The sequence below is a fragment of the Schistocerca cancellata genome, chromosome 4 (genome assembly GCF_023864275.1).
Source record: "Schistocerca cancellata isolate TAMUIC-IGC-003103 chromosome 4, iqSchCanc2.1, whole genome shotgun sequence".
Classification (NCBI taxonomy): Eukaryota; Metazoa; Arthropoda; class Insecta; order Orthoptera; family Acrididae; genus Schistocerca; species Schistocerca cancellata.
In genome coordinates, this window is record NC_064629.1 from 938,088,050 (window position 1) to 938,114,139 (window position 26,090).

The window sequence follows — 26,090 nt, forward strand, 5'->3', positions numbered from 1 at the left end:
ATGAATGTGAAGAATATACACCAGATCAATCTACAGCTCTTCAAAAACTTAATGAAAGTTGTGAATTACTTGAAATTTCACCAAGTTCACATTCGACCCAAGTCTTGTTGCTTAGCTTTAAAATTCCAGCAAACAGTATCGGAAGCGCTACATGTTCCAGTGAAAAATGTGTCTGAAGAAACAGGCAGTGCTGAATGTACAGACTGTAATATTTTAATGCAAAAACTTAAAGAGAAATTCAGCAGAAGTTCTGTTAAATAAAAACTACAAAAACGTACCTTAGACCAGCTTCATGGAGTAAAGAAAAAATCCAAATGTTTTTTAACACTACTGAATGCATGGTAAAGAAATTGAGGCTATTGCTAAAAGAATATGGTATTTTGTCAAAAGGGAGTTATAAAATGGGAAACAGAACAGGTAAGGATGTGGAAAAACATGTCCAGAATTTTTACTGTGAAGATGATATAAGTCACATTTCTGCTAATAAAAAAGACAGTCTGTCTGTCCCTTCAGAAAATGGCAAAAAAGTGTATAAGACAAAAAAGACTAATTTTACATAATCTGAAAGATGTATACTTAGCTTTCAGAGAAAAATACCCTGAAGATAAAATTGGTTTTACTACATTTTGTGAACTTAGGCCAAAAGAATGTGCTACTGTAAACATATGTGTATGCACGAATCACCAAAATGTAAAACTGTTAATGCATGCTGCACATGTGAAAGAACCATACACTGAACTTCTACAGAAACTTGTGTGCAATCTGGAAAACAAGGAGTGCATGCTGCATCGTTGTTCTCGGTGTCCTGACAAATATGAACTGCGCAATTTTTTAATGGAGCTGGAGTCCTTACAAGATTGTGGAAATGTTGTTTTCAAGCAATGGATGCAAATTGATCGATCTACACTGGAGACATTAATGAAGACGACCGATGAATTTGTTGAGTACCTCATGCAAAAACTTCAAAACTTAACACAACATCATTATGTATCAAAATCTCAATGTCACTACTTCAATTCAAGCAAATAAACCCTCCCTGATACTACATGCATCATCATAGTGGATTTTGCAGAGAACTATACCTGTTTGCTTCAGGATGCTACGTGAGGATTTCACTGGCACAACATTCAAGTCACCCTTCAGCCTTTTTTTGTGGTGTACTTTAAAACAGATGACTGCATTAAGTCAATGGCATTGTGTTGTATAAGTGACTGTTTGCAGCATGATACAAACACATTCCATGTTTCCCAGAAAACTGCTCTCACTTATGTATTGGAACAATTACCGCACATCCAACATGTTATGTACTTCAGTGATGGCATTTCTGCACAATATAAAAACTTTAAGGACATTTTAGATTTGTGTCATCACAAGCAAGATCATGGAGTAACTGCAGAATGGAATTTTTTGCCACTAGTCATGGCAAAAATGCATGTGGTGGAGTTGGTGGTACTATTACACGTTTAGCAACAAGAACAAGTTTACAGCGTCCATATGACAGTCACATTTTAAGTCCAAAAGATCTGTTTACATTTGTCAAAACTCATGTTCCAGGAATAGAAACCTTTTATATTACAACTGAGGAGGTAACAAAGTTCACAAACATGTTACAAAAATGATATGCGACTGGTTCTACCATTCCTGGGACAAGAGTGAATCATTTTTTTCAAACCACTCAATGATAAGTTGCTGATAAAGTGTGTTTCATCATCTACTAAATTCATTCAAGTTCCTCTTGGAATTCAAAACACTGCCTCTAACACAATTAAAGAAGAAACATTTGTTGCAGCTATCTACGATAACCTGTGGTGGCTTGGAAAAATTCTACAGATAAGTGAAGAACACACAGATCCGAAAGTTAAGTTCATGAGTCCAAGTGGCCCTTACTCGAGTTATTCTTTGCCACTTCACACTGATGTTTGCTGGATACCTTATGAAAACATTTTAATGACTTTGCCTGCTCCTAGAGCAAGCACAAGTACTGGTTGTTTATATAAACAGACATAATATTGTCTGTTGAAAACTTGTTTGAAAAAATGAATGCTTTTTAGAATTTTATGAATGTGTTTTATGAGAACTGATCATTATTTGTGACTACTAGGTATGACACACAAAATGAAATGTGTATATTATTATTTATGTTCTTTCTGTTTTAAATGATTAAACAGAACAAACACCCTTCTGATTTTTTTTTAATGTTGAAATATGTGACAATAGGAATTCTTTGAGACAAAATTTAAAATGGTGAAACTTGTGATTTTGACGAAAAAAATTCATGAAGTTTGTAAAAAAAATTTTTTGAAAAATGACTTTAATTACAGATTTGCGCATATTTATATGCACACTTGCAGCATTTTTATAGTTTATTGATATATTTGGTCCTTTTTATCTTTCTAATGACACCAAATTGAATAAAATTGATTTATAAATAGGGGAGTTATAGTAGTTAAAAACTTTCAACCTACCTTTCGTACTGACGCCAGATGGAGAAAATGCTAGACGTTTCAAAATGACTACAGTTTTGATCTAAAAAATCTGAAAATAATTATTTTATCATTTTTCTATTGATGTACTTTCTTACACCAAATTTTCAAAAATATCTGTGACATGATGGCCATGAGATTTCTTTATTTTGGGTGATTTTAAATGAAATGAGCCACCTGAGACCCTTCCCAATGTCCCTGATGTAGGAGCTGAAGCACTTTTCACTGTAGGGCAGCTGGGATCACAACCATAGGTGACAGCCCATCTGTAGCTGAGAGAACAAAACCATCAGGTACCAAAAGCCAGTGACAGAGGGAAAATAGTTAAACAAAGGATCAGAAGTCATGCCTGAAGGCCTATTTGGCCAACAGTGCTGAACAAGATGGACAACTTGATGCAAAACCAGGTCAGTGATGACAGCCGCTGCGATCTGGGAATGTAGTAGGAAACTGTTCGTTCGTCCTGATCAAAAGTAGCATCCAGCCCCAACGAAAGCAGGGACAGCACATCAGCATTGGCATGCCGTGCAGTAAGTTGAAAATGTATCTCATCATTGTAGCGAGACAGGAACACGGCCCAGTGATGGAGATGATGTGCTGCTTTGTTGAGCAACAAAGAAGAAATATTAAACAACAAAATCAAGGGCTTGGATCACTGATGAGAACTTAGACCGGTACAAGAACACATGAAACTTTTTGATGGTGTAGATCAGTTGTAGTCAACGTGGTCCCTTCCACCTACTAATGGGCATTCCAGCTTTCCTGGTGGATGGCAGGTGGTATAGATTTTAAAAACAGTTTCAGTAAGTTTTCACAAAATTTTGGCATAAAGTATTTGCTAAGTAGTTATAATAATATGCTTAAATTTGCTTTACCTCTGCTTTATAAATTTTATAAGCGAAAGTTTCTTCCCTTCTGTATAAATCACCGTTACTGAGGAACTGATGGGCAATTAGAAAATTTTGCCATTAACAGAGATTCAAAAGATGGCGGTAGGTATCACAGGTTGTCTACCCTCGGCATAGGTGATAGCAAGCGCTTCCTTTTCGACTCGGGAGTAGTGCTGCAGAACAGAGTTGAGTATTTTCGACGTGTAAGCTATTTGACATTCGGAAGCATCCTCATGTGTCAATGTGCGAGAACAGCCCCGAGTCCGTACTGAAATGCATCTATGGCCAAACCTAGGTGGTGGCCAGTATGGATAGTAGCCAAACAAATAACAGAATGTAATTTAGACTCCAAAAGCATGAATGCGTACTTGTAGGCCACATTCACTGAAAAGGAATGTTCTTGTGGAGCAATTTGTAAAGAGGATGGACCAATGTGGCCGCACTCAGAATAAATTTATGATAGTAAGCAATTTTGCCTAAAAATGCTGAAGGTCTTTGACATTTATAGGACAAGGCAAAGTTGTGACTGCAGCAACATGATGATGTAAAGGCTTAACACCGTCCTGAGAAATGTCATACCCCAAAACACACAATGGGTAGCTTAAAAAAAGTGTGACTTGGCGAAGTTGCATTTCAGCCTTACAGTATGGAAGGCTGTGAACAACGTTCATAAGTGATGTAAATTCTCTTCCATGGATGCATCCATCACAATGATGTCATTGAGGTACTTTATGCACCCCGGAACAGACATTGTCAGTTGTTCCAAAAAGTGTCGAAAAATCACTCGGGCACTAGCCATACTGAATGGGAGGTGCTGATATTGGTACAACCCGAAGGACTTGTTAATCACAAGAAGCCTTTTAGCATCCTCATCCAATAGAACCTAAAAATAGGCTTTAGATAAATCAGTTTTGGAGAAAAATTGGCCCGTGATGAGTTTAGACAGTAACTCATCCAGACAGGACAAAGAGTAGGTGTCAATGATAGATTGGGTGTTGACTGAAACTTCAAAGTTGCTGCAGAGGCGAAGCTGACCAGTCGATTTTCTAACAGTCATGAGAGGGATGGGCCATTCATTCTACGTAATGGGCTGTATAACCTTCAATGCCGTTAGCGTTCAATTCTGATTTCACTTGATCACACAAAACCACTGCACGGATAAAGAGCGGCCATGCCATAGGTTTCAGGGTAATGTGTGCTGCAAAATTAGTGGCACATCCTAACCCATCTGAGAAAAGAGACAAGAACTCTGAACACACAGATTCTAACTGCTCGTAAGGGACCCGGTCAGAAACGAGGTGCACCATATCTGAAATGGAAAAACCAAAAGTATTGAAAGCATCCAGACCGAACAAGTTTGTGGTGCCAGCTTCATCCACTACCAGATAGGTCCAGGAATGAACCACAGTTTTATACATAGTGGCCGCCATCAATTGCCCAAAACTGGAATATGCTGATTGTTGTAACTCATCAGGCATCAAGCAACTATATAAAACACCAGAGATTCAAAACCACATATGTTTGTGAGTTCTGTAAGGTCACGGCTGCACCCATGCTCACCTGTAGTCTGAACACCTTGTCCATCACTTCCACTTCGATAAACATTTTGTTACGATTCATAATCACTGGAGACACACAATTAACAACCATGTCGTTGTCCTCAGGAGGTGGCAGCGGCTGGAAATGACACACATTCACTATGTGCCCTTGTTTTTTACAGATGTTGCAAGGCCCCCAGTGCTTAGGGCATGTGGCCCTGTCATGTTGCGTGACACTTTGTGGGCAAGATGGGCACACAGAGTGCTGCCATTGTTGTTGTTCGCCCCGACACTGCCCAAAGCGGTACAGGGGCCACATTTGTGTGCCTGCCACTTCGTCCTCTCCCTGAGAAATGACCTACATCCAATGACCAGGAACAGGAGCCACCACGGCAGTGTCAAACAAAGCCTCAATCTGATCACCAGCAGCACAAGATACTTTGAACATTGCTTAATATTTAACACTGCAACCGAAGACGATTCTCACACTGTAGTGTACATTGACGCACCTCCTTGTCAGGAGCCAACCGAATCGTGCCCACAGTGACTATAAAATCAGCATAGGAATTGTGATGAGCAGCACTAATAAAATGACTTTTGCAACTGAGGCCGTGGAATTCAGCTGCCCGAGCTCGGTAGGGCCGGTGGGGCTGTTTACGGCAACAGTTGAACTCTACACGTGCTGCAATGACATGCGTGCATTGTGACGACTACTACACATTTTGTTGAATGAAAGTTACACGGATTCCCGGAGCAGCGTTAAGTGGCATAACGGGTGGTAGACCTGAGGAGAAAACCGACAGTGGAGCAAAGCCTTACGCATATGTGCATCAGTGACACCAAAAGTGAGGAAGTATAACTGAAGCCACTTCTTTTAAGCCTCTCAGTCTTCGTCCACATCTTCATAATGCGGAAGGACTGTGGGTACAGTGACAACATAGAAGCCTGCATAGTCCGTGTGGCAGACAAGTTCAGGATAGCAACCGTAAGAGCCTGCTGCTGCTGCTGCTCGAGGAGAGATTGGAGTACTGTCACCACGGGCAGGAGAACTGAAGGAACAGCCAGATAGACTGGGCACACAGAAGCGAACCCCACGCTCGTCACCATTTGTATCGTACTGTAAGGTACGAACGACAGCACGGCCTCGATGAACCTGAGTTTATTCTTCCACGTACGAGCAGACGACAACTGAGAACACAGATGGTAGCACTGAAACAATACAGGTACTGAGACAAGCTGTTGCTGACAATAAGTACGAACATAATACGAGAGCGAGTGCCGGCTGCACCATGCTTATAAAGCGGAGGGCTCCAGTATATGACACAGCCGATTCCTTGCTGTGTGCACAAGTCATGAGGCCCTCTGCAGGCAGCCTCTGGTGGCTGGCTCGTGCAGATACCATTGGTGGAATAGTTGGAAGTGTAGCCTGCTGGCGGCCTGGTGCCGCGGTGTGTATCCGAGTAGTGTGCAGAGCTAGAGCGAGACCAAAACTGCTTAGAATTTTCTGTCAAGTCTGTAGGTATAATTTTACTTTTGAATTTGTTGAACACTTCTTGCATGGCTCTCCTTATGCATAGTTTGAGCTCTAATTATAGCATATGTTTCTCATACTGGACACGTTTAGGACCAAAGTCTATTTTGAACAGTTGTAATGATAAACGTACAAGCTGTCAAAATGGCAGCAAGCCCTGAGCTGCACAAATAAATAAAATATAATTAATATTTTGCCGAACTCTTTTTGAAACGTAAGTTCTTGCAATTTTAACGATAAGTCTGATCATCGTTTACTATGACATTGTATAACATTTGCCATTGAAGTTGAATTGAGTATTGCACGACACTTTTAGACGTGACCCTATAGCAAAATATGTGACACTTCTTTCAGTTTTATCAATATACTGTTTTAATCTTGTGTGGTTTGGTGTCTCAGTGTGTAAGTGGCAGATCAGCAGGTTCAGCTCCAATAGGTCTCAGAATTTTTTATGTCACTTACCACTTCTTCCGTCTCTAGCAGTGACTTATTAGAATGGAAAATGCCAAGTTGCGCCACGGTCGGTTGAGAGTCTGCATTAAACTCTATGTCTGTGTTACAAAAAGGTACGGCCAAACTTTCAGGAAACATTCCTCACACACAAAGAAAGAAAATATGTTATGTGGACATGTGTCCGGAAACGCTTACTTTCCACGTTAGAGCTCATTTTATTACTTCTCTTCAGATCACATTAATCATGGAATGGAAACACACAGCAACAGAATGTACCAGCATGACTTCAAACACTTTGTTACAGGAAATGTTCAAAATGTTCTCCATTAGTGAGGATAGGTGCATCCACCTTCCGTCGCATGGAATCCCTGATGCACTGATGCAGCCCTGGAGAATGGCGTATTGTATCACAGCTATCCACAATACGAGCACAAAGAGTCTCTACATTTGGTACCGGGGTTGCGTAGACAAGAGCTTTCAAATGCCCCCATAAATGAAAGTCAAGAGGGTTGAGGTCAGGAGAGCGTGGAGGCCATGGAATTGGCCCGCCTCTACCAATCCATCAGTCACCGAATCTGTTGTTGAGAAGCGTACGAACACTTCGACTGAAATGTGCAGGAGCTCCATCGTGCATGAACCACATGTTGTGTCATACTTGTAAAGGCACATGTTCTAGCAGCACAGGTAGAGTATCCCGTATGAAATCATGGCGTTGAATCGAGAAAGTACAGTACATACTGACGAAACTAAAATGAGCTCTAACATGGAAATTAAGCGTTTCCGGACACATGTCCACATAACGTCTTTTCTTTATTTGTGTGTGAGGAATGTTTCCTGAAAGTTTGGCCGTACCTTTTTGTAACACCCTGTATATGACTGGGTACGTCAGTTCATGGGCCTCAGGACAGCAAGGACTTACCACTTCCTATTTGAAACTTCCTGACAGATTAAAACTGTGTGGTGGACCGAGCCTCGAACTCAGGATGTTTACCTTTCATGAGCAAGTGCTCTACCATCTGAGCTACCCAAGCATGAGTCACAACTCATCTTCACACCTTCATTTCCACCAGTACCTCATATCGTACCTTACAGACTTCACAGAAGCTCTCCTGGTGACCTTGCAGAACTAGCTACTCCCGGGAAAAAGGATATTGCTGAGACATGGCTTAGCCACAGCCTCAGGGATGTTACCGGGATGAAATTTTCACTCTGCAGTGGAGTGTGCACTGATATGAAACTTCCTGGCAGATTAAAACAGTATGCTGGACCAAGACTTGAACTTGGGATCTTTGCCTTTGCCAGGTGATAGAGGACTTGCTCATGAAAGGCAACTGTGTCCGGAGCGAGACTCAAACTCAGGAACTTTGCCTTTGCCAGATGCCAGAGCACCTGCCTGCAAAAGGCAAAGGTTCTAAGTTCGAGTCTCAGTCCGGCACACAGTTTTAATCTGCCAGGAAGTTTCATATCAGTGCACACACTGCTGCAGAGTGAAAATTCACTCTGGAAACATTCCCCAGGCTGTGGCTAAGCCATCTCTCCACAATATCCTTTCTGCCAGGAGTGCTAGCTCTGCAAGGTCTGCAGGAGAGCTTCTGTGAAGTTTGGAAGGTAAGAAACGAGGCACTGGTGGAACTGAAGGTGTGATGACGGGTTGTGAGTCGCACTTGGATAGCTCAGATGGTAGCGCTCTTGCCCACAAAAGGCAAAGGTCCCGAGTTCTAATCTTGGTCCAGCACACAGTTTTAATCTGCCAGGAAGTTTCACATCATCACACACTCCATCACAGAGTGAAAATTTCATTCTGGTACTTCCTACTTTACCGTCCTGTTGTGTTCTAACAAACCCTTTGGTTGAAGATAGCTTTACTGTTTTACACTACTCCTAAACCTAGGTGGTAAGGATCACAGACTTATGAAGAGCTCTGGATGGATTATGTTTTCGTAGATTTCTTCCAAAGAGTCTCTTTTATATATTCTTTTTGTGATACCTCACACCTCCCTCAGCTGCAACATAACAGAATCCATTTAGTTTCATGGCTGTGTTGTAGTGTTTGTGTTGTTATCTTTCATCCATCTTTCTTCTGATATTGATTAGGCACCTACTTGAGCAAATATATCTTTGCTGCCAACTCCTTTTCATTTTTGCCACAAATGAAAGAAGAAAAACAAAAAATACTGGTTTTCTTCTCGTTCTGGCAGCAGTTATAAGGAGTGAACACAACCCAGAAGACACACACATTTATGTAAGATTTTGCTCAATATACTGGTGAATTGATAAAAAATCGGTGTTGACTACATTACATAAAATGTCAGCTAAAACTTAGCAATATTTTTTAGAAGCTTATCTAGAAAGCAGAAACTACTGTAGAGAGCAGATCAGGAGTCTGGAGATTTGTTCTTGTGAGAAAGATGGGAATGATTTTTTAAATTAATGTTCTGACATCTAGTTTTATATAATTGTGCCCCTAATCTCACTCTGGGTATGTACTCATAGATATTTTATAGTTTTTATCATTCCCAGTGACTGATCTTCAATGATTCATCAAATAATAATGGTTATTTCCTCCTTCAAGGGAAATAACTTGCATATGTTAGTGCTGAGAGTGGAATGTAGCATCATCTGTGAATAGCCTCATGAAACTCCCAATGTTATGCACCAATTCATTTATGTATGTTGTGAATAGCTTTGCAGATGAAGCTGAGTAGCACCGTGCTGTAGTGGTTATGATACTAAACTGTTAGATGGAAGGTAGTGAGTTCAAAACTCACCTCGACTGTACAATTGTAATTTCTATATTCGGTTCGAGTACATTCTAGAAGTATCTAAAAATGTCAAGCATCATTGAACTGGAATGTTCTTTAGCTGTATATATACTGTACGTGTTCTGGCTGGAGGCAGTTTGATCTGCGCTCTTATTTGTGCAAGTACTGAATAAACCTTTGTTAAGTGAAGTTAGTGTTCGTCATTCATCTACTTACACCATCTTCTACGTGACATTATTCTGGTGGAGACACTGGGGTATTGGAACTTGTAGTAGCGTACATTATCGGCGCCACAGTGGCTTGCATCGGGCCGTGACAGAGCTGCCGTTTACGTGGCGAGAAACCCGAGTTTGAGCCATATTCAACAGATTGCAATCTACTGGAGACAGAAGAAGACAACGACGTTACGATGACAGCAACGGTGTGCCACCACATGAGACATCCTTCCAGGTTCTCTGGTGACAATGGCCAAGATCCAAACAAGTGGCTGAAGGTATATGAGCGTATAGCCAAATTTAATAGATGGGATGAAACTATGTGTTTGGCTAATGTATGTTTCTACTTGGCGGGCACTACCAAGCAACGGTATGAGAATGACGAGGAGAAGTTCACAAGCTGGAGAGTATTCCAGGCAGAAATTGTGCAACTATTTCGGTGACACAAAACTACAGAAGTGAAAGGCTGAAGATAAATTAAAGTGCAGGGCACAGTATCCAGGAGAAATTATGGCATCCTGCTTTCAAGACGTCTTGTAGCTGTGCAAAATAGTGGATCCTAGAATGTAGGAGGAAGACAAGGTTGCACTTCTCATGGAGGGTGTTGCTGAGGACATGTATCAAGCCCTACTCCTGAAGGAAGTTTCAACAGCAGACGACTTCAAAAAATGGTGCCAGTATATCGAGATAATGCAACAAAAAAGAATTCCACACAAGAAGTTTGAACGGCTTCCAAACGTTGTGTCGATATCTGTGATGGAGGAAGCAACTGATTTCACAAGTGTTCTTCGTCAAATAGTGAGAGAGGAAGTTCAGGAGGCACTCGGATTGCACGGCGAGCAAAAAACCGAGACTCTTCGAGAGGTCATAAGGGAGGAAGTGGAACAGACATTGAACCCAATCTCTCATCCTCATTTCCCTTTAAAACGGTGGAAAAGTTGAGACCCAGGCGAAGTTACATTCCTACAATGTCGCATGAGGAACCTCTTTGGGCACCAAGGAAGACTGACGTCTGGAGGACCCAGGACAACCAACCAGTACGTTTACACTGTGGACGACCGGGACATGTGGTGCGCTATTGTCGAGAAAGGCAGCGGATACTTGATGACGCCTGCACCAGAAGACAGCAGACTGATCTTATCCTACACCAACTCTGGGTCGACGAAGATGAACAAGAATATGTGGGTGCAGGACGACGTAGGTCACCATCGCTGCAAGCTAGGAACAAGAATATGTGGGTGCAGGACGACGTAGGTCACCATCGCCGCAAGCTAGCCGCTGAAGAGGATGCTCCCCAACACGCCGATCAAGGTTTCCATCGCCGTTTAGAAGCTCCAGCCGATCACCTAGCCGCCGCAACGTTTGAAGCTAAAGGGTGTGACCTTCCTTGGAGGTGAGGCTGCTGAAGAGAAAAATCTTCCGCCATCAATCACTACAAAAATGAAAGGAAACTATGTCAATATCCTAATGGATGGATGACCAGCCCAAGCTCTTGTGGACTCCGGAGCATCATGTTCAGTCATTTCAGAGAAGTACCGTCACCAGTTGCAGGAAACCGTATTTGTCGACAGCAAAATGTCTCTGCTCAAGGTGGCTAATGAAAAATATGTAAAACCTACAGGAAGATGTACCATTTGTGTGGTTATAAGAGGCCGTACACAGCCCTCAGAATTCATTGACTTAAAAGAGTATAGTCATGCCGTCATTCTCGGATGGGACTTTTTGAAAGCTTCTCAGGAAATTATAGGTTGCGGTCGCTCAAAGACTATGCTAGATGAGATGAGAAACAGTGGACAGGAAGATGCACATCCGAGTGTGTGGAGACTTTGTGCTGGATGAAGTGATCATTCCTGCAGTCACTGCTAGTAAGGTAACTGTCACGTGTCATGCCATGCATCAACCAATGGATCTTGTAGTGGAAGGTAAAAGGAGCATACCACTGAACAGTAACTTTGTCATCCCAGCCTCTATCATCTCGTTTAAGAACGGATTTGGTGAATTGTTAATAGTTAACTGTCACCGAGAACCGCAGATCTTTCCGAGATGCGTGTGCATAGCAACCGCTGAGCCGTTAATTGAAGAACAGGAGAGCGTCATACATACCTCCCATGCCAAGACTGTGTGCGAAATTAGTGCTACCACTACGAGACGAGATCTTCTAGCTCGACTATCACCAGATCTCACTAAGGAACAACAGAAGAAGCTACTTGCCATTCTTCAAGAGATCTCTGAATGCTTCAATCCACAGGTGAAGAGCAAATTAGACAAATCGATGGTGAAGCACCGGTTTAGCACTGGAGACCATCAACCAGTAAGCCAGAGAGCATACCCTTTGTCAGCAATGGAACATCAAATAATTCGTGACAAGGTAGAGAAAATGGTGAAGAATGGCATCATTCAGCCTTCGCAGAGCCCACGGTCGTCACCAGCGGTCCTTGTCTGGGAGTAGGATGGTAAGGCACCTGAAGTGGACAATGTGTCTTTGTTATTTAGATGACATTATAGTATTCTCAGCGACATTTGATGAACATATAAGAAGACTGAGGGCCGTTCTTAAGTGTCTCCAACAAGCCGGACTGAAACTTAATCCTAGAAAGTGTGTCTTTGGAGCAAAAGAAATCAAAATACTTGGACACCTTGTGTCAAACGAAGGTCTGCGGCCAGACCCAGAAAAGGTGAGATCTATAATGGCATTTCCTATTCCTAAAAGTATTAGAGATGTTAGAAGCTTCCTCAGATTATGTTCTTATTACCGTCATTTTATCAAAGACTTTTGTATCAAAGCCAGGCCGCTCGAAGAGTTGTTAAAAGCTGATGCTAGATTCATCTGGGGTGGTGCTCTACAACATACTTTTGATGTGCTGCAAAAGGCCCTGATGACTGACCCTGTACTTGGTCTGTATGATGGGAGAGCACCTACATAATTACACACAGATGCCAGTGGGTATGGGATCATTGCTGTTCCGATGCAAATTTCCAATGGAAAAGATAAGGTTATAGCCTATGCTTCTAGGACACTTACAAAAGCTGAAAGAAACTACTCAACTACTGAAAGAGAATGTATTGCTGTGATCTGGGTCATGTGCAAATTTCGACAGTATCTCTATGGAAGGCCATTCACAGTTGTTACAGACTTTCACTTCACTTTGTTGGTTGGCAGGTCTTAAGGATCCAACAGGACGACTCGACAGGTGGGCACTATGTCTTCAAGAGTATGACATTACCATAGTGCACAAAAGTGGAAGAAAACACCAAGATGCCGACTGTCTCTCAAGAAACCCTGTGCAAGACCATCAAGACTTTAATGAAGATAGTGACTGTGTCGCTGCACTCCGTGATCTCTCTGCTGAGCAGAAGAAGAATGCCAAGATATCTCAAATTATGCTTGCCTTAAATCAGCCAGAGGGTGTGAAAGGACAATTTAAGGTAGTTAATGGATTACTTTGCAAGAAAAACTTTGATCTGTTTGGAAAGAGGTGGCTACCAGTAAGAAAAACTTTGATCCGTTTCGAAAGAGGTGGCTACTAGTGATTCCTAAACACATGCGCTTACATGTTCTAGCCTACAGAAATTCCATGACACACCTGAGGCCGGACATTTAGGTTTTATTAAGAAGTATGATAGAATCCGCAAGAGTTTTCTGGCCAGGTTTATTTAGAAGTATCCGTCACTATGTGTCGCACTGTCGAGAGTGCCAGAGGAGAAAGGCAGTCCCTCAGAAACCACCTGGCCGACTCATACCAATTCTATCAGCAGAAACGCCTTTCCAGCATGTTGGGATTGACCTATTCAGTCGATTTCCGATGTCTGCTAGTGGCAATAGATGGATTATTGTTTGCACTGATTAGCTGACATGCCATGCCATTACAAAAGCAGTGAAAACAGCCGAAACATCCGACATAGCCAAATTCACCGTGGAAGACGGTGTATTAAAACACGGTGCCCCAACGTCATTAATTACGGATCGAGGGAAAGTTTTTCAGTCGAATCTTGTGACAGCGTTAAAATGTCGGTGACACATTACTCGTCACATGACGACTGCCTACCATCTGCAAACTAACAGGCTTACTGTACACATTAATAAGACCTTGCCCTACATGCTATCAATGTTCATCAGTGTTGAGCAGAACAACTGGCAAGAGGTGCTACCTTCTGTGACATTTGCCTACAACACCTCCAAACAAGACACCACGGGATTTACGTCCTTTTTCCTGGCGCGAGGGCATGAGGCGACTACGACGATGGACACTATGTTTCCATTACATCGTGATGACGTGGACGATGAGTACATTGGCCAAGTGTTAACCAGAGCTGAGGAAGCTCGGCAGTTAGCTCTACTCTGCATGCTGCAGGCTCAAGAAAACGATCGCCAAAGGTATGACGTGAGCCACTGCCCTGTTGTCTACCAGCCTGGTGACCTCGTCTGGATCTTAACTCCTGTTCAGAAGGTTAGTCTCTCTGAGAAGCTGCTCAGGCACTACTTTGGACCTTATAAGGTTGTAAGAGAGTTGTGTGATGTTATTTATGAAGTTGAAGATTTCGACCCCAACACAAGACGACGAAAGTTCAGAGATACGGTCCACATCCTTCGAATGAAGCCCTATAAGGATCCTACAACACAGGGTAAATTCGTAGCTCCAACGACAGGCAACAAGCAGAAAGGTGATGAAGAGTGTAGCAGCAAAAGAAGTTCTAAGAAGATCACCACCAGGGCGAGCATCAGTCATCGGGAGTCGGAGTATACAGGACCAATGACTCTTTCCTGGACTAGGAGGACGTAACACCGAGACGCTGTTCTCTTAAGAGAGGAGCAACGTCGCAGAAGCAACTGAGTAGCACCGTAGTGTAGTGGTTACGATACTAAACTGTTACATGGAGTGTCATGAGTTCAAAACTCACCTGGACTGTACAATTTTAATTTTTATATTCGGTTCGAGTACATTCTAGAAGTATTCACAAATATCAAGAACCATTGGACTGGAATTTTCTGTATACTGAATGTGTTCTGACCGGCTGTAGTTTGCTCCGCACTCTTGTATGTGCAAGTCCTAAATAAACCTTCGTTAAGTGAAGTTAGTTTCCGTCATTCATCTAATTACACTGTCTTCTACATGACAATAGTAATGGTTCCCTACCTAACACACAATGTGCGGGCCGCATGTGTGTGTGTGTGTGTGTATTTGTGTGTGTGTGTGTGTGTGTGTGTGTGTGTGCGTGTGCGTGCGTGCGGGCGCGCCCGCGTGTTCATGTGTGTGTGTGTGTGTGTGTGTGTGTGTGTGTGTGTGTGCGCGTGTGCGGGCGCACGCACGCGTTCATGTGTGCGTGTGTGCGTGTGTGCGTGTGTGCGTGTGTGTGTGTGTGTGTGTGTGTGTGTGTGTGTGTCAGTGTGTACGTGCAGATGCGTGCATGGGGGGAGGATGATTTGCATTAAAAACTGAAATGTGTCTGAAGATTAATACAAAAGATAATCTTTTAAATAGTCAGTTATTGCCATATTTTTCCATAACAACAATTGGACGCACCACCTTCTGGGTTGTGGGCATGTCAGCAGAACAAACTCTAATCAAATTAACAATATTTTTTTTAACAGTGTATTATGATTATAAATGTACTTGTTCCAAGTTGTTAGAAAAGATCACTGTTATGGTCCGTGGAAAAGACAAATATCTAACAGAATAGTGATTTTATGGTCAGTATCACTGTAACTGAAGTCAGGCACCCAGTTTAGTAGACAGTGTCTTCAGGGCAGCAGATACAACAATGAAAACGAGTTCTGTTCCATCCCAGTGTATGATTTTGGTACTGACGTTACTACCTGAGCTGTAGGTGAAGTCCTCTTCGATGTTTGACGTAGATGTATAATTTTATTTTCTGCAGTACATCGTAGAATTCATTGGTCGTTATGAGTTAATTTCTTGGATCTGCTAGTGTTAGATTAGCATTTAGTGAGTATATGATGTTTTCAACCCATAACATCATTATTGGCCATGAAATTTGGTACACACAACCGCAGTGAAGTATATCTCATGTAGTTCTTGAACATATGAGTCCCTATATATAATTGTGTCTGGTATCAATTCTCAACTGTCTCTTACTGACCCATTCTCATGGAAAAGTGATGTTTAAGTGCACTGTGCGCTTTATACTTATATCCTTGCAAGAATAGCCAGATGTTACAAAAACCAAATTCCTTGGAATATCTGAAGACTTTTGCCCACTTGAGGTATCTACAATGAGATATGGGCAACTCTGTATTGGAGCCTGTATTCAAATTCATACATGCACAATAAGACTTGCTCTCTGTAAGAACAGTTTTTCTGAGTAACATTATACCATAGCTATTAAAATGGTAGCTCTTAATTAAACATTTTGTCAAAAAATTGAAAACTTACAGCATATGTTTTAATATTGTATGTTACCAGTAAATAAAATGAATACTATTACTGAATACAAAAAAGTACCTAAAATTTAAACTGCACTTGCTTTTCATACATTTTGCAAACATAGACCTCCCACTGATTCAAATTTCATTATTCTCATTTTCAATAATCATATTGATGCTTTTGTGGATTCCCCACTACAGGAGAAATCCACCAGAGAAACTTCCATCAGTAGTTCTGGTATATGATGAAAACAGAGTGCCTCACGAACTCCAGATTGAGATCCTTGGAGCTGAGGAGACTTGGCACACCCCATCATTAATTATGGCTACAGCTGCAGCTTGTGGTGGAAGGTTTATCTTCTCTCAGGTCAGTATTGGTCTTGCTTGTGTAGCCTTGGAGAAGTGCTGCATATGGATTTATTTTGAAAATAGATTGTTGTTATTCAATTTCTTCTTTAACATTCCTTTCATAGTGGTGGGAAGTACTTGCTAGCATTTTACTTATTTTCATCACTGATATGAATATTGATAATAAAATAAATTTACCTTGAAGAAGCTAGGTGCTACATACTGATCTTATAATAGCTAGGATTTACAAGAAGGAAATCGTATAGCACATTTCAAGCCCCTTATACTGAGTTGCTCTTACTACCACTTAGTATCACTCATTAAAAAGCATTTCCAGTGTCAATAAATGTGTCATTTAAAATAATGGTTTTCTACATGTGCTGTTAGTACATAAATCCCCTCACATTGAGTGTTTCGCTGCTGATATAATGCTACCAGTCCAGCCTCTCTAATTTAGTATTCGGCGTAGAATCATCACAGTGAACAAGAGCTGTAGTAGCTCCGCTCTGACCACCACCAACTCGAATATTAACCAGTCTAAAGTCAAGTTCCGTGCTATAAACAACCGTGCAGGCCATTGCATACCTTCTCATATTTCACTTGTGCAGTAAATTTACTTAAATTGAATTCAATCTAATTTATGTGCCTGGAAATGTTAGTCTGTAGACTTGATGCAGGTGCCAAACCATGGAGAAAGTCTTTCAAACATGCATTAGTGGTGGTGCAGGGTCTTTATGCCAAGCTGTGCTACCCTCTGGAGTTCAAAAATAAAAGAGATGTGATTTTTGTTGATTACAATTCTACTAGTTAAAAAATCTAATGCTTTATTTCTGTACTTGTATTATCACAAATAAATCAAAATGCTTGAGTACTGATGGCACTTGGAACAAAAACTTTCTTCATGCTGTTTTGTCAAAAACTGAAATTTTTGAGACTGCAACTATTCACAGAATAAAAAGTGATTATTTCATGAAGAAAACAGCAACTAGCCACTGTTACTGTTAATAATGTTAATTATTTACACAAATGGTGCTGATACCAGTTTTAAACCAACAGGTTCATCTTCAGACCATCTGTTCATGATTATATTAATTTATTGTTCTTTATATTAGCCAACTGCTAACGTAAACAACAACAACAACAACAACAACAACAATAAAATGTAAAATGAACGTGAACAGCCATCTGAAGATGAACCTGTCAGTTCGAAGCTGGTAATGGAAGAATAAATATGTAACAACTTTCAGTTTCCAGGTGGCACTTGGAATATAAGTATTTATTTCCTAATTTGTCTACTGATTTTTTGCAGTGATGCAGTGAACAACATAATTCTGTGGTGTAACTCTTTCTCAAATTTTTGGATACAGATAAGTTGCTTACAAACAGAGATACATTGTTTTCATTCTCCCAAAAAAATTTAGATTTGGCACTTAGAATATTTTCCATTTTCACTCTTCAGACGTCTACCCACATTGAAAAAAATAGGATAACTATGATGCGTGATAAAAAAATGTTTTATTTATTTATTTACTAGCTGATAAATCTGTCATTGCCCAGGTATACATTTATTCCAATCTTCTGTTAGTCCATCTCCTCTTCCCTACTCTCTCTGTCCATCTCCTCTTCCCTACTCTCTCTGTCCATCTCCTCTTCCCTACTCTCTCTGTCCATCTCCTCTACCTACTCTCTCTGTCCATCTCCTCTACCTACTCTCTCTGTCCATCTCCTCTACCTACTCTCTCTGTCCATCTCCTCTTCCCTACTCTCTCTGTCCATCTCCTCTTCCCTACTCTCTCTGTCCATCTCCTCTTCCCTACTCTCTCTGTCCATCTCCTCTTCCCTACTCTCTCTGTCCATCTCCTCTTCCCTACTCTCTCTGTCCATCTCCTCTTCCCTACTCTCTCTGTCCATCTCCTCTACCTACTCTCTCTGTCCATCTCCTCTTCCCTACTCTCTCTGTCCATCTCCTCTTCCCTACTCTCTCTGTCCATCTCCTCTACCTACTCTCTCTGTCCATCTCCTCTACCTACACTCTCTGTCCATCTCCTCTACCTACACTCTCTGTCCATCTCCTCTACCTACACTCTCTGTCCATCTCCTCTACCTGCTCTCTCTGTCCATCTCCTCTACCTACTCTCTCTGTCCATCTCCTCTACCTACTCTCTCTGTCCATCTCCTCATTCCTACTCTCTCTGTCCATCTCCTCTTCCCTACTCTCTCTGTCCATCTCCTCTTCCCTACTCTCTCTGTCCATCTCCTCTTCCCTACTCTCTCTGTCCATCTCCTCTTCCCTACTCTCTCTGTCGATCTCCTCTTTCCTACTCTCTCTGTCCATCTCCTCTACCTACTCTCTCTCCCCGTCTCCTCTTCCCTACTCTCTCTCTGCCCATCTCCTCTTCCCTACTCTCTCTCTGCTCATCTCCTCTTCCCTACTCTCTCTCTGCTCATCTCCTCTTCCCTACTCTCTCTCTGCCCATCTCCTCTTCCCTACTCTCTCTCTGCCCATCTCCTCTTCCCTACTCTCTCTCTGCCCTACCTACTCTCTCTGCCCATCTCCTCTTCCCTACTCTCTCTCTGTCCATCTCCTCTTCCCTACTCTCTCTCTGTCCATCTCCTCTTCCCTACTCTCTCTCTGTCCATCTCCTCTTCCCTACTCTCTCTCTGTCCATCTCCTCTTCCCTACTCTCTCTCTGTCCATCTCCTCTTCCCTACTCTCTCTCTGTCCATCTCCTCTTCCCTACTCTCTCTCTGTCCATCTCCTCTTCCGTACTCTCTCTGTCCATCTCCTCTTCCCTACTCTCTCTGTCCATCACCTCTACCTACTCTCTCTGTCCATCTCCTCTTTCCTACTCTCTCTGTCCATCTCCTCTTTCCTACTCTCTCTGTCCATCTCCTCTACCTACTCTCTCTCCCCGTCTCCTCTTCCCTACTTTCTCTCTCCCCGTCTCCTCTTCCCTACTCTCTCTCTGCCCATCTCCTCTTCCCTACTCTCTCTCTGCCTTACCTACTCTCTCTGCCCGTCTCCTCTTCCCTACTCTCTCTCTGCCCTACCTACTCTCTCTGCCCGTCTCCTCTTCCCTACCTACTCTCTCTGTCCGTCACCTCTACCTACTCTCTCTGTCCGTCACCTCTACCTACTCTCTCTGCCCGTCTCCTCTTCCCTACCTACTCTCTCTGTCCATCTTCTCTTCCCTACTCCCTCTGTCCATCACCTCTACCTACTCTCTCTGTCCATCTCCTCTTTCCTACTCTCTCTGTCCATCTCCTCTTTCCTACTCTCTCTGTCCATCTCCTCTTTCCTACTCTCTCTGTCCATCTCCTCTTTCCTACTCTCTCTGTCCATCTCCTCTTTCCTACTCTCTCTGTCCATCTCCTCTTTCCTACTCTCTCTGTCCATCTCCTCTTTCCTACTCTCTCTGTCCGTCTCCTCTACCCTACTCTCTCTGTCCGTCTCCTCTACCCTACTCTCTCTCCCCGTCTCCTCTTCCCTACTCTCTCTCCCCATCTCCTCTTCCCTACTCTCTCTCCCCGTCTCCTCTTCCCTACTCTCTCTCTGCCCATCTCCTCTTCCCTACTCTCTCTCTGCCCTACCTACTCTACTCTCTCTGCCCGTCTCCTCTTCCCTACCTACTCTCTCTGTCCGTCTCCTCTTCCCTACCTACTCTCTCTGTCCGTCTCCTCTACCTACTCTCTCTGCCCGTCTCCTCTTCCGTACCTACTCTCTCTGTCCATCTCCTCTTCCCTACTCTCTCTCTGTCCATCTCCTCTTCCCTACTCTCTCTCTGTCCATCTCCTCTTCCCTACTCTCTCTGTCCATCTCCTCTTCCCTACTCTCTCTGTCCATCTCCTCTTCCCTACTCTCTCTGTCCATTTCCTCTTCCCTACTCTCTCTGTCCATCTCCTCTTCCCTACTTTCTCTATTCCAGTGGTTTAGAATGTGCTTTTTATCTGTGGCCTTGCCTGCATATGCACATGTCAAACACATCTCACACATACTTAAAATATTTCATCTGTATTTGTACAAATATTTCACCTGTATGTCTAGTGAATTTCATTCCCATGCAGCTCTGTGTGTATGATGTATCTCCTGAACTGTGTGCTGCACAATGATATAATTTTGCAGGTACATCGTGTGGCATATGTACCTACTGTCTGTGGAATTTATTGTGAATAGAGTTAGTAGTAAAGAAGTAATAAATTAAGACATCGTGCATGACGTGACAGTTTCTCATACATCTCAGTGCTTATGACATCGTATCTCCTGAACTATGTGTCATACAATCAACAATATATTTTTGTAGGTACATTCAGTGGCAAATGTGGATACTGTCTGTGAAAATTGTTGGGAATAGAATTAGCAGCAATGATGTAACAAATTTAAATGGCTTGCATGATGCTTTTGTTTTCCATGCATTCAGTGTTTATGATGTCATATTTCCTGCACTAAATGCCGTGCAGTGATGTTATTTGTCTGGGAAATTCAGTGCCATATGTGAAATGTGTCATGAATACAATTAGTAGTAAAGAACTAATAAGTTAAAACATCGTGATTCAGGTGGCAGTTTTACTGCATATCTAACAAAAATGTAAGAGACAAACTTTTTTCCTTTTGGCATTTGGTGGGAGTCAGAGAAAAAGTTTCATAGAGGTTTGAAATTATATGTAAAGTTTGTCGCAAGTATCGAAGTGCTCTCATTTTCAAATACTGGATAACTTAAGTGTGGGTATTCTCGCATTGTGGGCTACACGGTGTTTACACCCCACCCTTTGATAAATAGGTGGTTGTTCTTTCCAGACAGTAAATGGTATATTTGATTGAAATTGATCCAGTGGTTTAGGAAGAGATGTGTAAAACACACACATATTTTTATGATTTATATAGATATATATTTTTATTTATATTCGTACACATAGTCCACTGATTCTTTAATGCATCAAGACACAAGGGTGTGAAATGACTCAAAAAATATATAAATGTGAATTAAATAGAATATATAAGAAAGACTGTTAGTGAAAATACAGTTAATTTGCATAAACATTTGCACAGAAAATAAAAACATAAAACTTGAACGAAAATAGTTGCAGACCGTCAAAATAAGCATATTACAAAGATTAAAGTGTTAGACTGTGCCTAGTAAGCACATAAGCACACAAGAAATTTACCAATTAAACTACTAAGCACGCAGGTAATGAATCACTTCTGTTTGAAGCTCATAAGAACAATTCACAAATGAACACTGCACTGTCCTATTGTGCCATTTCTTAAAGTTTCAGCTGTAGCATTCTTTGACAGAATAGGAAAGAACTGTTACTGGCTTGTATGAATGTCCCTAATTGCATACTGCACTTCTCTCTTTTGTGTCTTCTCAGTGATGGCCTTCAATAGATGTCTATTTGGCTACAACTTCTGGCTCAGGGAGTCAGTACAAATGCTGGATGATTTTGTCCAGTTACTAGTCTGCACAGTAAACTCCACGCTGTTCGACTGCTGTGTTTAAAGTCTAAAGTCTCCATTGTTTCTTTCCTTTCTAACAGTTGTTGCAGGGCTTCTAGCAGTTGTTCAGCTAGTACCTGGTCCCTTGTGCATTCATAAGAATCATACAACTTTCGGCACACTTCATTCTGACAGGGAATATAAGATTTTGTTACTCATCAGTGGACATGTTTTTTTTGGCAGAACTAATTGCTAAGGCAGCAAATCTTTCATATCTCTCTACTTTTGATGGAATCCATTTAGTGGCATTTTCCAGTTGTTTGCTGAATTTGTTCGTTAGCCTTTTGAAAATTCCATCTAGGTAGGGGCAGGGAACAGTTGTTGGGAATGGATTGTGGTAATGTCAAGTTTAAGTTTTCATGCCAGGTTGCTTAGATATTCACTTTTGCTACAGCTCATGCCTTCTGTGTTAATTTGGCATATTTTATTTTGAAGTCAGTTATTGTCAAATGGCCCTGAGAAGAACTGTTAAAGAGTATTGTTTGCTCCGTTGTCAGCACAGTGTTTTTGCAAGGATATTAAAAGACAGTCTGGCAGTTCATTATCACTGCTTCTTTAGTATTAACCAGGAGGCACGTGTAACATTCTGTTATGGATGCGAGCAGCTTTACCCCTATCCCCTCCACATTTATTATCCGTTTTTTTAAAACGCTAGAGTGCATCGAATGTGCCTCGTAAGCAAACAATCGTGCAAGAAATATATGAACTAAACCACTGAGCTCACATGTAATGAAAATAAGTTGCTTTTGTTTGAAGCTCATAAGAATAATTGACAAATGGATGGTGTACTCTCCTGTGACGCTGCTGGAAGAGGAGTTGCCATCTCACTGGACCGTGTCAGTCTGTTCCTGTATACTAGGCCATCATCCCGTCATTGCTGCACTACACAACACACCAGAGTGAAGCAGATGCCCCCTATCACTGACATGTGATCTTGGTGTCCTCATGAACAACGTTACTGCCCTCTTGAATGTGGAGCTCAAAACACTAGCTCAAACAGAATGATTTATCTTTTTATTTGTGTGCCAGAGATAGAAACACTAATTAGAGAAGTAGGTTTACTTACGTTATTTTCAGCCGTATGTCCATATATATCCGTGCTGTCTACATTAATAGAAAATGAGTAGATAAAATACTGGACTATGAAACTGAGCGAGGTGGCACGGTGGTTAGCACACTGGACTCGCATTCGGGAGGATGACGGTTCAAACCCGTGTCTGGCCATCCTCATTTAGGTTTTCCGTAATTTCCCTAAATCACATCAGGAAAATGCTGAGATGGTGCCTTTGAAAGGGCATGCCTGACTTCTTTCCCCATCCTTCCCTAATCCTGTGGAATCGATGACATCGCTGTTTCATCCTCTCTCCCAAACCGACCGACCGACCGACATGGACTATTAATATGTAAATGAACACATTGTACTAGTAGTAATTAAAGGTCCAAGAGGAGTCCTAAGAATAATAGTAACTTATGTTCAAGAAGAAGGAAAAATTGATGAGTCTAAGGCCTCTTGTGAAACAAGTAAAAGAGATATGAAACAGATACAATGAAAATCAGATTTTAAATATGGAAGATCTCAATGCTGGAATTGGAAGTATATCAGCTCCCAAAATACACTCCTGGAAATTGAAATAAGAACACCGTGGATTCATTGTCCCAGGAAGGGGAAACTTTATTGACACATTCCTGGGGTCAGATACATCACATGATCACACTGACAGAACCACAGGCACATAGACACAGGCAACAGAGCATGCACAATGTCGGCACTAGTACAGTGTATATCCACCTTTCACAGCAATGCAGGCTGCTATTCTCCCATGGAGACGATCGTAGAGATGCTGGATGTAGTCCTGTGGGACGGCTTGCCATGCCATTTCCACCTGGCGCCTCAGTTGGACCAGCGTTCGTGCTGGACGTGCAGACCGCGTGAGACGACGCTTCATCCAGTCCCAAACATGCTCAATGGGGGACAGATCCGGAGATCTTGCTGGCCAGGGTAGTTGACTTACACCTTCTAGAGCACGTTGGGTGGCACGGGATACATGCGGACGTGCATTGTCCTGTTGGAACAGCAAGTTCCCTTGCCGGTCTAGGAATGGTAGAACGATGGGTTCGATGACGGTTTGGATGTACCATGCACTATTCAGTATCCCCTCGATGATCACCAGTGGTGTACGGCCAGTGTAGGAGATCGCTCCCCACATCATGATGCCGGATGTTGGCCCTGTGTGCCTCGGTCGTATGCAGTCCTGATTGTGGCGCTCACCTGCACGGCGCCAAACACGCATACGACCATCATTGGCACCAAGGCAGAAGTGACTCTCATCGCTGAAGACGACACGTCTCCATTCGTCCCTCCATTCACGCCTGTCGCGACACCACTGGAGGTGGGCTGCACGATGTTGGGGCGTGAGCGGAAGACGGCCTAACGGTGTGCGGGACCGTAGCCCAGCTTCATGGAGACGGTTGCAAATGGTCCTCGCCGATACCCCAGGAGCAACAGTGTCCCTAATTTGCTGGGAAGTGGCGGTGCGGTCCCCTACGGCACTGCGTAGGATCCTACGGTCTTGGCGTGCATCCGTGCGTCGCTGCGGTCCGGTCCCAGGTCGACAGGCACGTGCACCTTCCGCCGACCACTGGCGACAACATCGATGTACTGTGGAGACCTCACGCCCCACGTGTTGAGCAATTCGGCGGTACGTCCACCCGGCCTCCCGCATGCCCACTATACGCCCTCGCTCAAAGTCCGTCAACTGCACATACGGTTCACGTCCACGCTGTCGCGGCATGCTACCAGTGTTAAAGATTGCGATGAAGCTCCGTATGCCACGGCAAACTGGCTGACACTGACGGCGGCGGTGCACAAATGCTGCGCAGCTAGCGCCATTCGATGGCCAACACTGCGGTTACTGGTGTGTCCGCTGTGCCGTGCGTGTGATCATTGCTTGTACAGCCCTCTCGCAGTGTCCGGAGCAAGTATGGTGGGTCTGACACACTGGTGTCAATATGTTCTTTTTTCCATTTCCAGGAGTGTATTAGGCAGATTTGGGGGAAAAGTATGTAATGAAAAGGGAAAAATACTAAGAGGTTTTTCTGCCTTTAATCATTTAAAAATTACCAATACTTTCTTTAGGAAGAAAGACATACACAAATTTAACTGGTTAGCAACAGGATATAGCTCTATTATAGAGTTACGATAATAAATGAGCGATTTCCTGGACAGCCTAGAGACACCCTTGTATAATAATTTTCTGTCTTCCAACACTTGATTTGCATTTTCATGAACAAATTTTGTCCTGGATGCTATTATTACTGGGGAACTTGATGATACTGATAATGTGTTAAAAAAACAGATTTCATCTTGTGGTGATCACTACAAATGTTATAGTAACTTAAGTTACATCCGTGACTTTTTGTGTACTATATTCACTTTCAAACTTATTGATATTCATTGCTCTTATCATGATCACTTACAATCATCTAGATTCTAGCAAGGAGTGGTTTGTTCTCTTCCATAAGAGTGGGGAGAAGTTCTTGCAATGATTTAATAGTTTTTTCACAGCATTAGTAGTACTTCAGTAAACTGGCACGCATGGCTACCCCCCCCCCCCCCCCCCCCCCCCCCCCCCCCCTCATACACACACACAGCTGTACCGCTACAATGTTCAGGCACAGTGTAGCTGCATAGTGTGTGTGTGTGTGTGTGTGTGTGTGTGTGTGTGTGTGTGTGAAGCAGAGTTACTAAACACAGCCTTCTGAAATGCCTTCACAAAAGAAGATGAAGTAAATATTCCAGAATTCGAATCGAGAACACTGCCGACATGAGTAACGTAGAAGTAAATATCCTCGGAGTAGTGAAGCAACTTAAATTACTTAATAAAAGCAAGTCTTCTGGTCCAAACTGTATACCAATTAGGTTCCTTTTGGACTATGCTGATGCATTAGCTCCATACTTAACAATCATATACAACCGTTTGCTCGACGAAAGATC

At 42.5% G+C, this 26,090-nt stretch overlaps 1 protein-coding gene across 6 annotated transcripts in view; it reads left to right on the top strand.

The window, feature by feature from the left end:
• Positions 1 to 26,090, top strand: part of LOC126185133 (biotin--protein ligase) — a 360,657-nt gene that overhangs the window by 223,594 nt on the left and 110,973 nt on the right. For all 6 annotated transcript variants that reach the window (XM_049927960.1, XM_049927964.1, XM_049927963.1 and 3 more), the window contains one exon: positions 16,456 to 16,621. In XM_049927960.1, the coding sequence (XP_049783917.1) occupies positions 16,456 to 16,621 (166 nt within the window). The remainder of the gene's footprint in view (positions 1 to 16,455; positions 16,622 to 26,090) is intronic.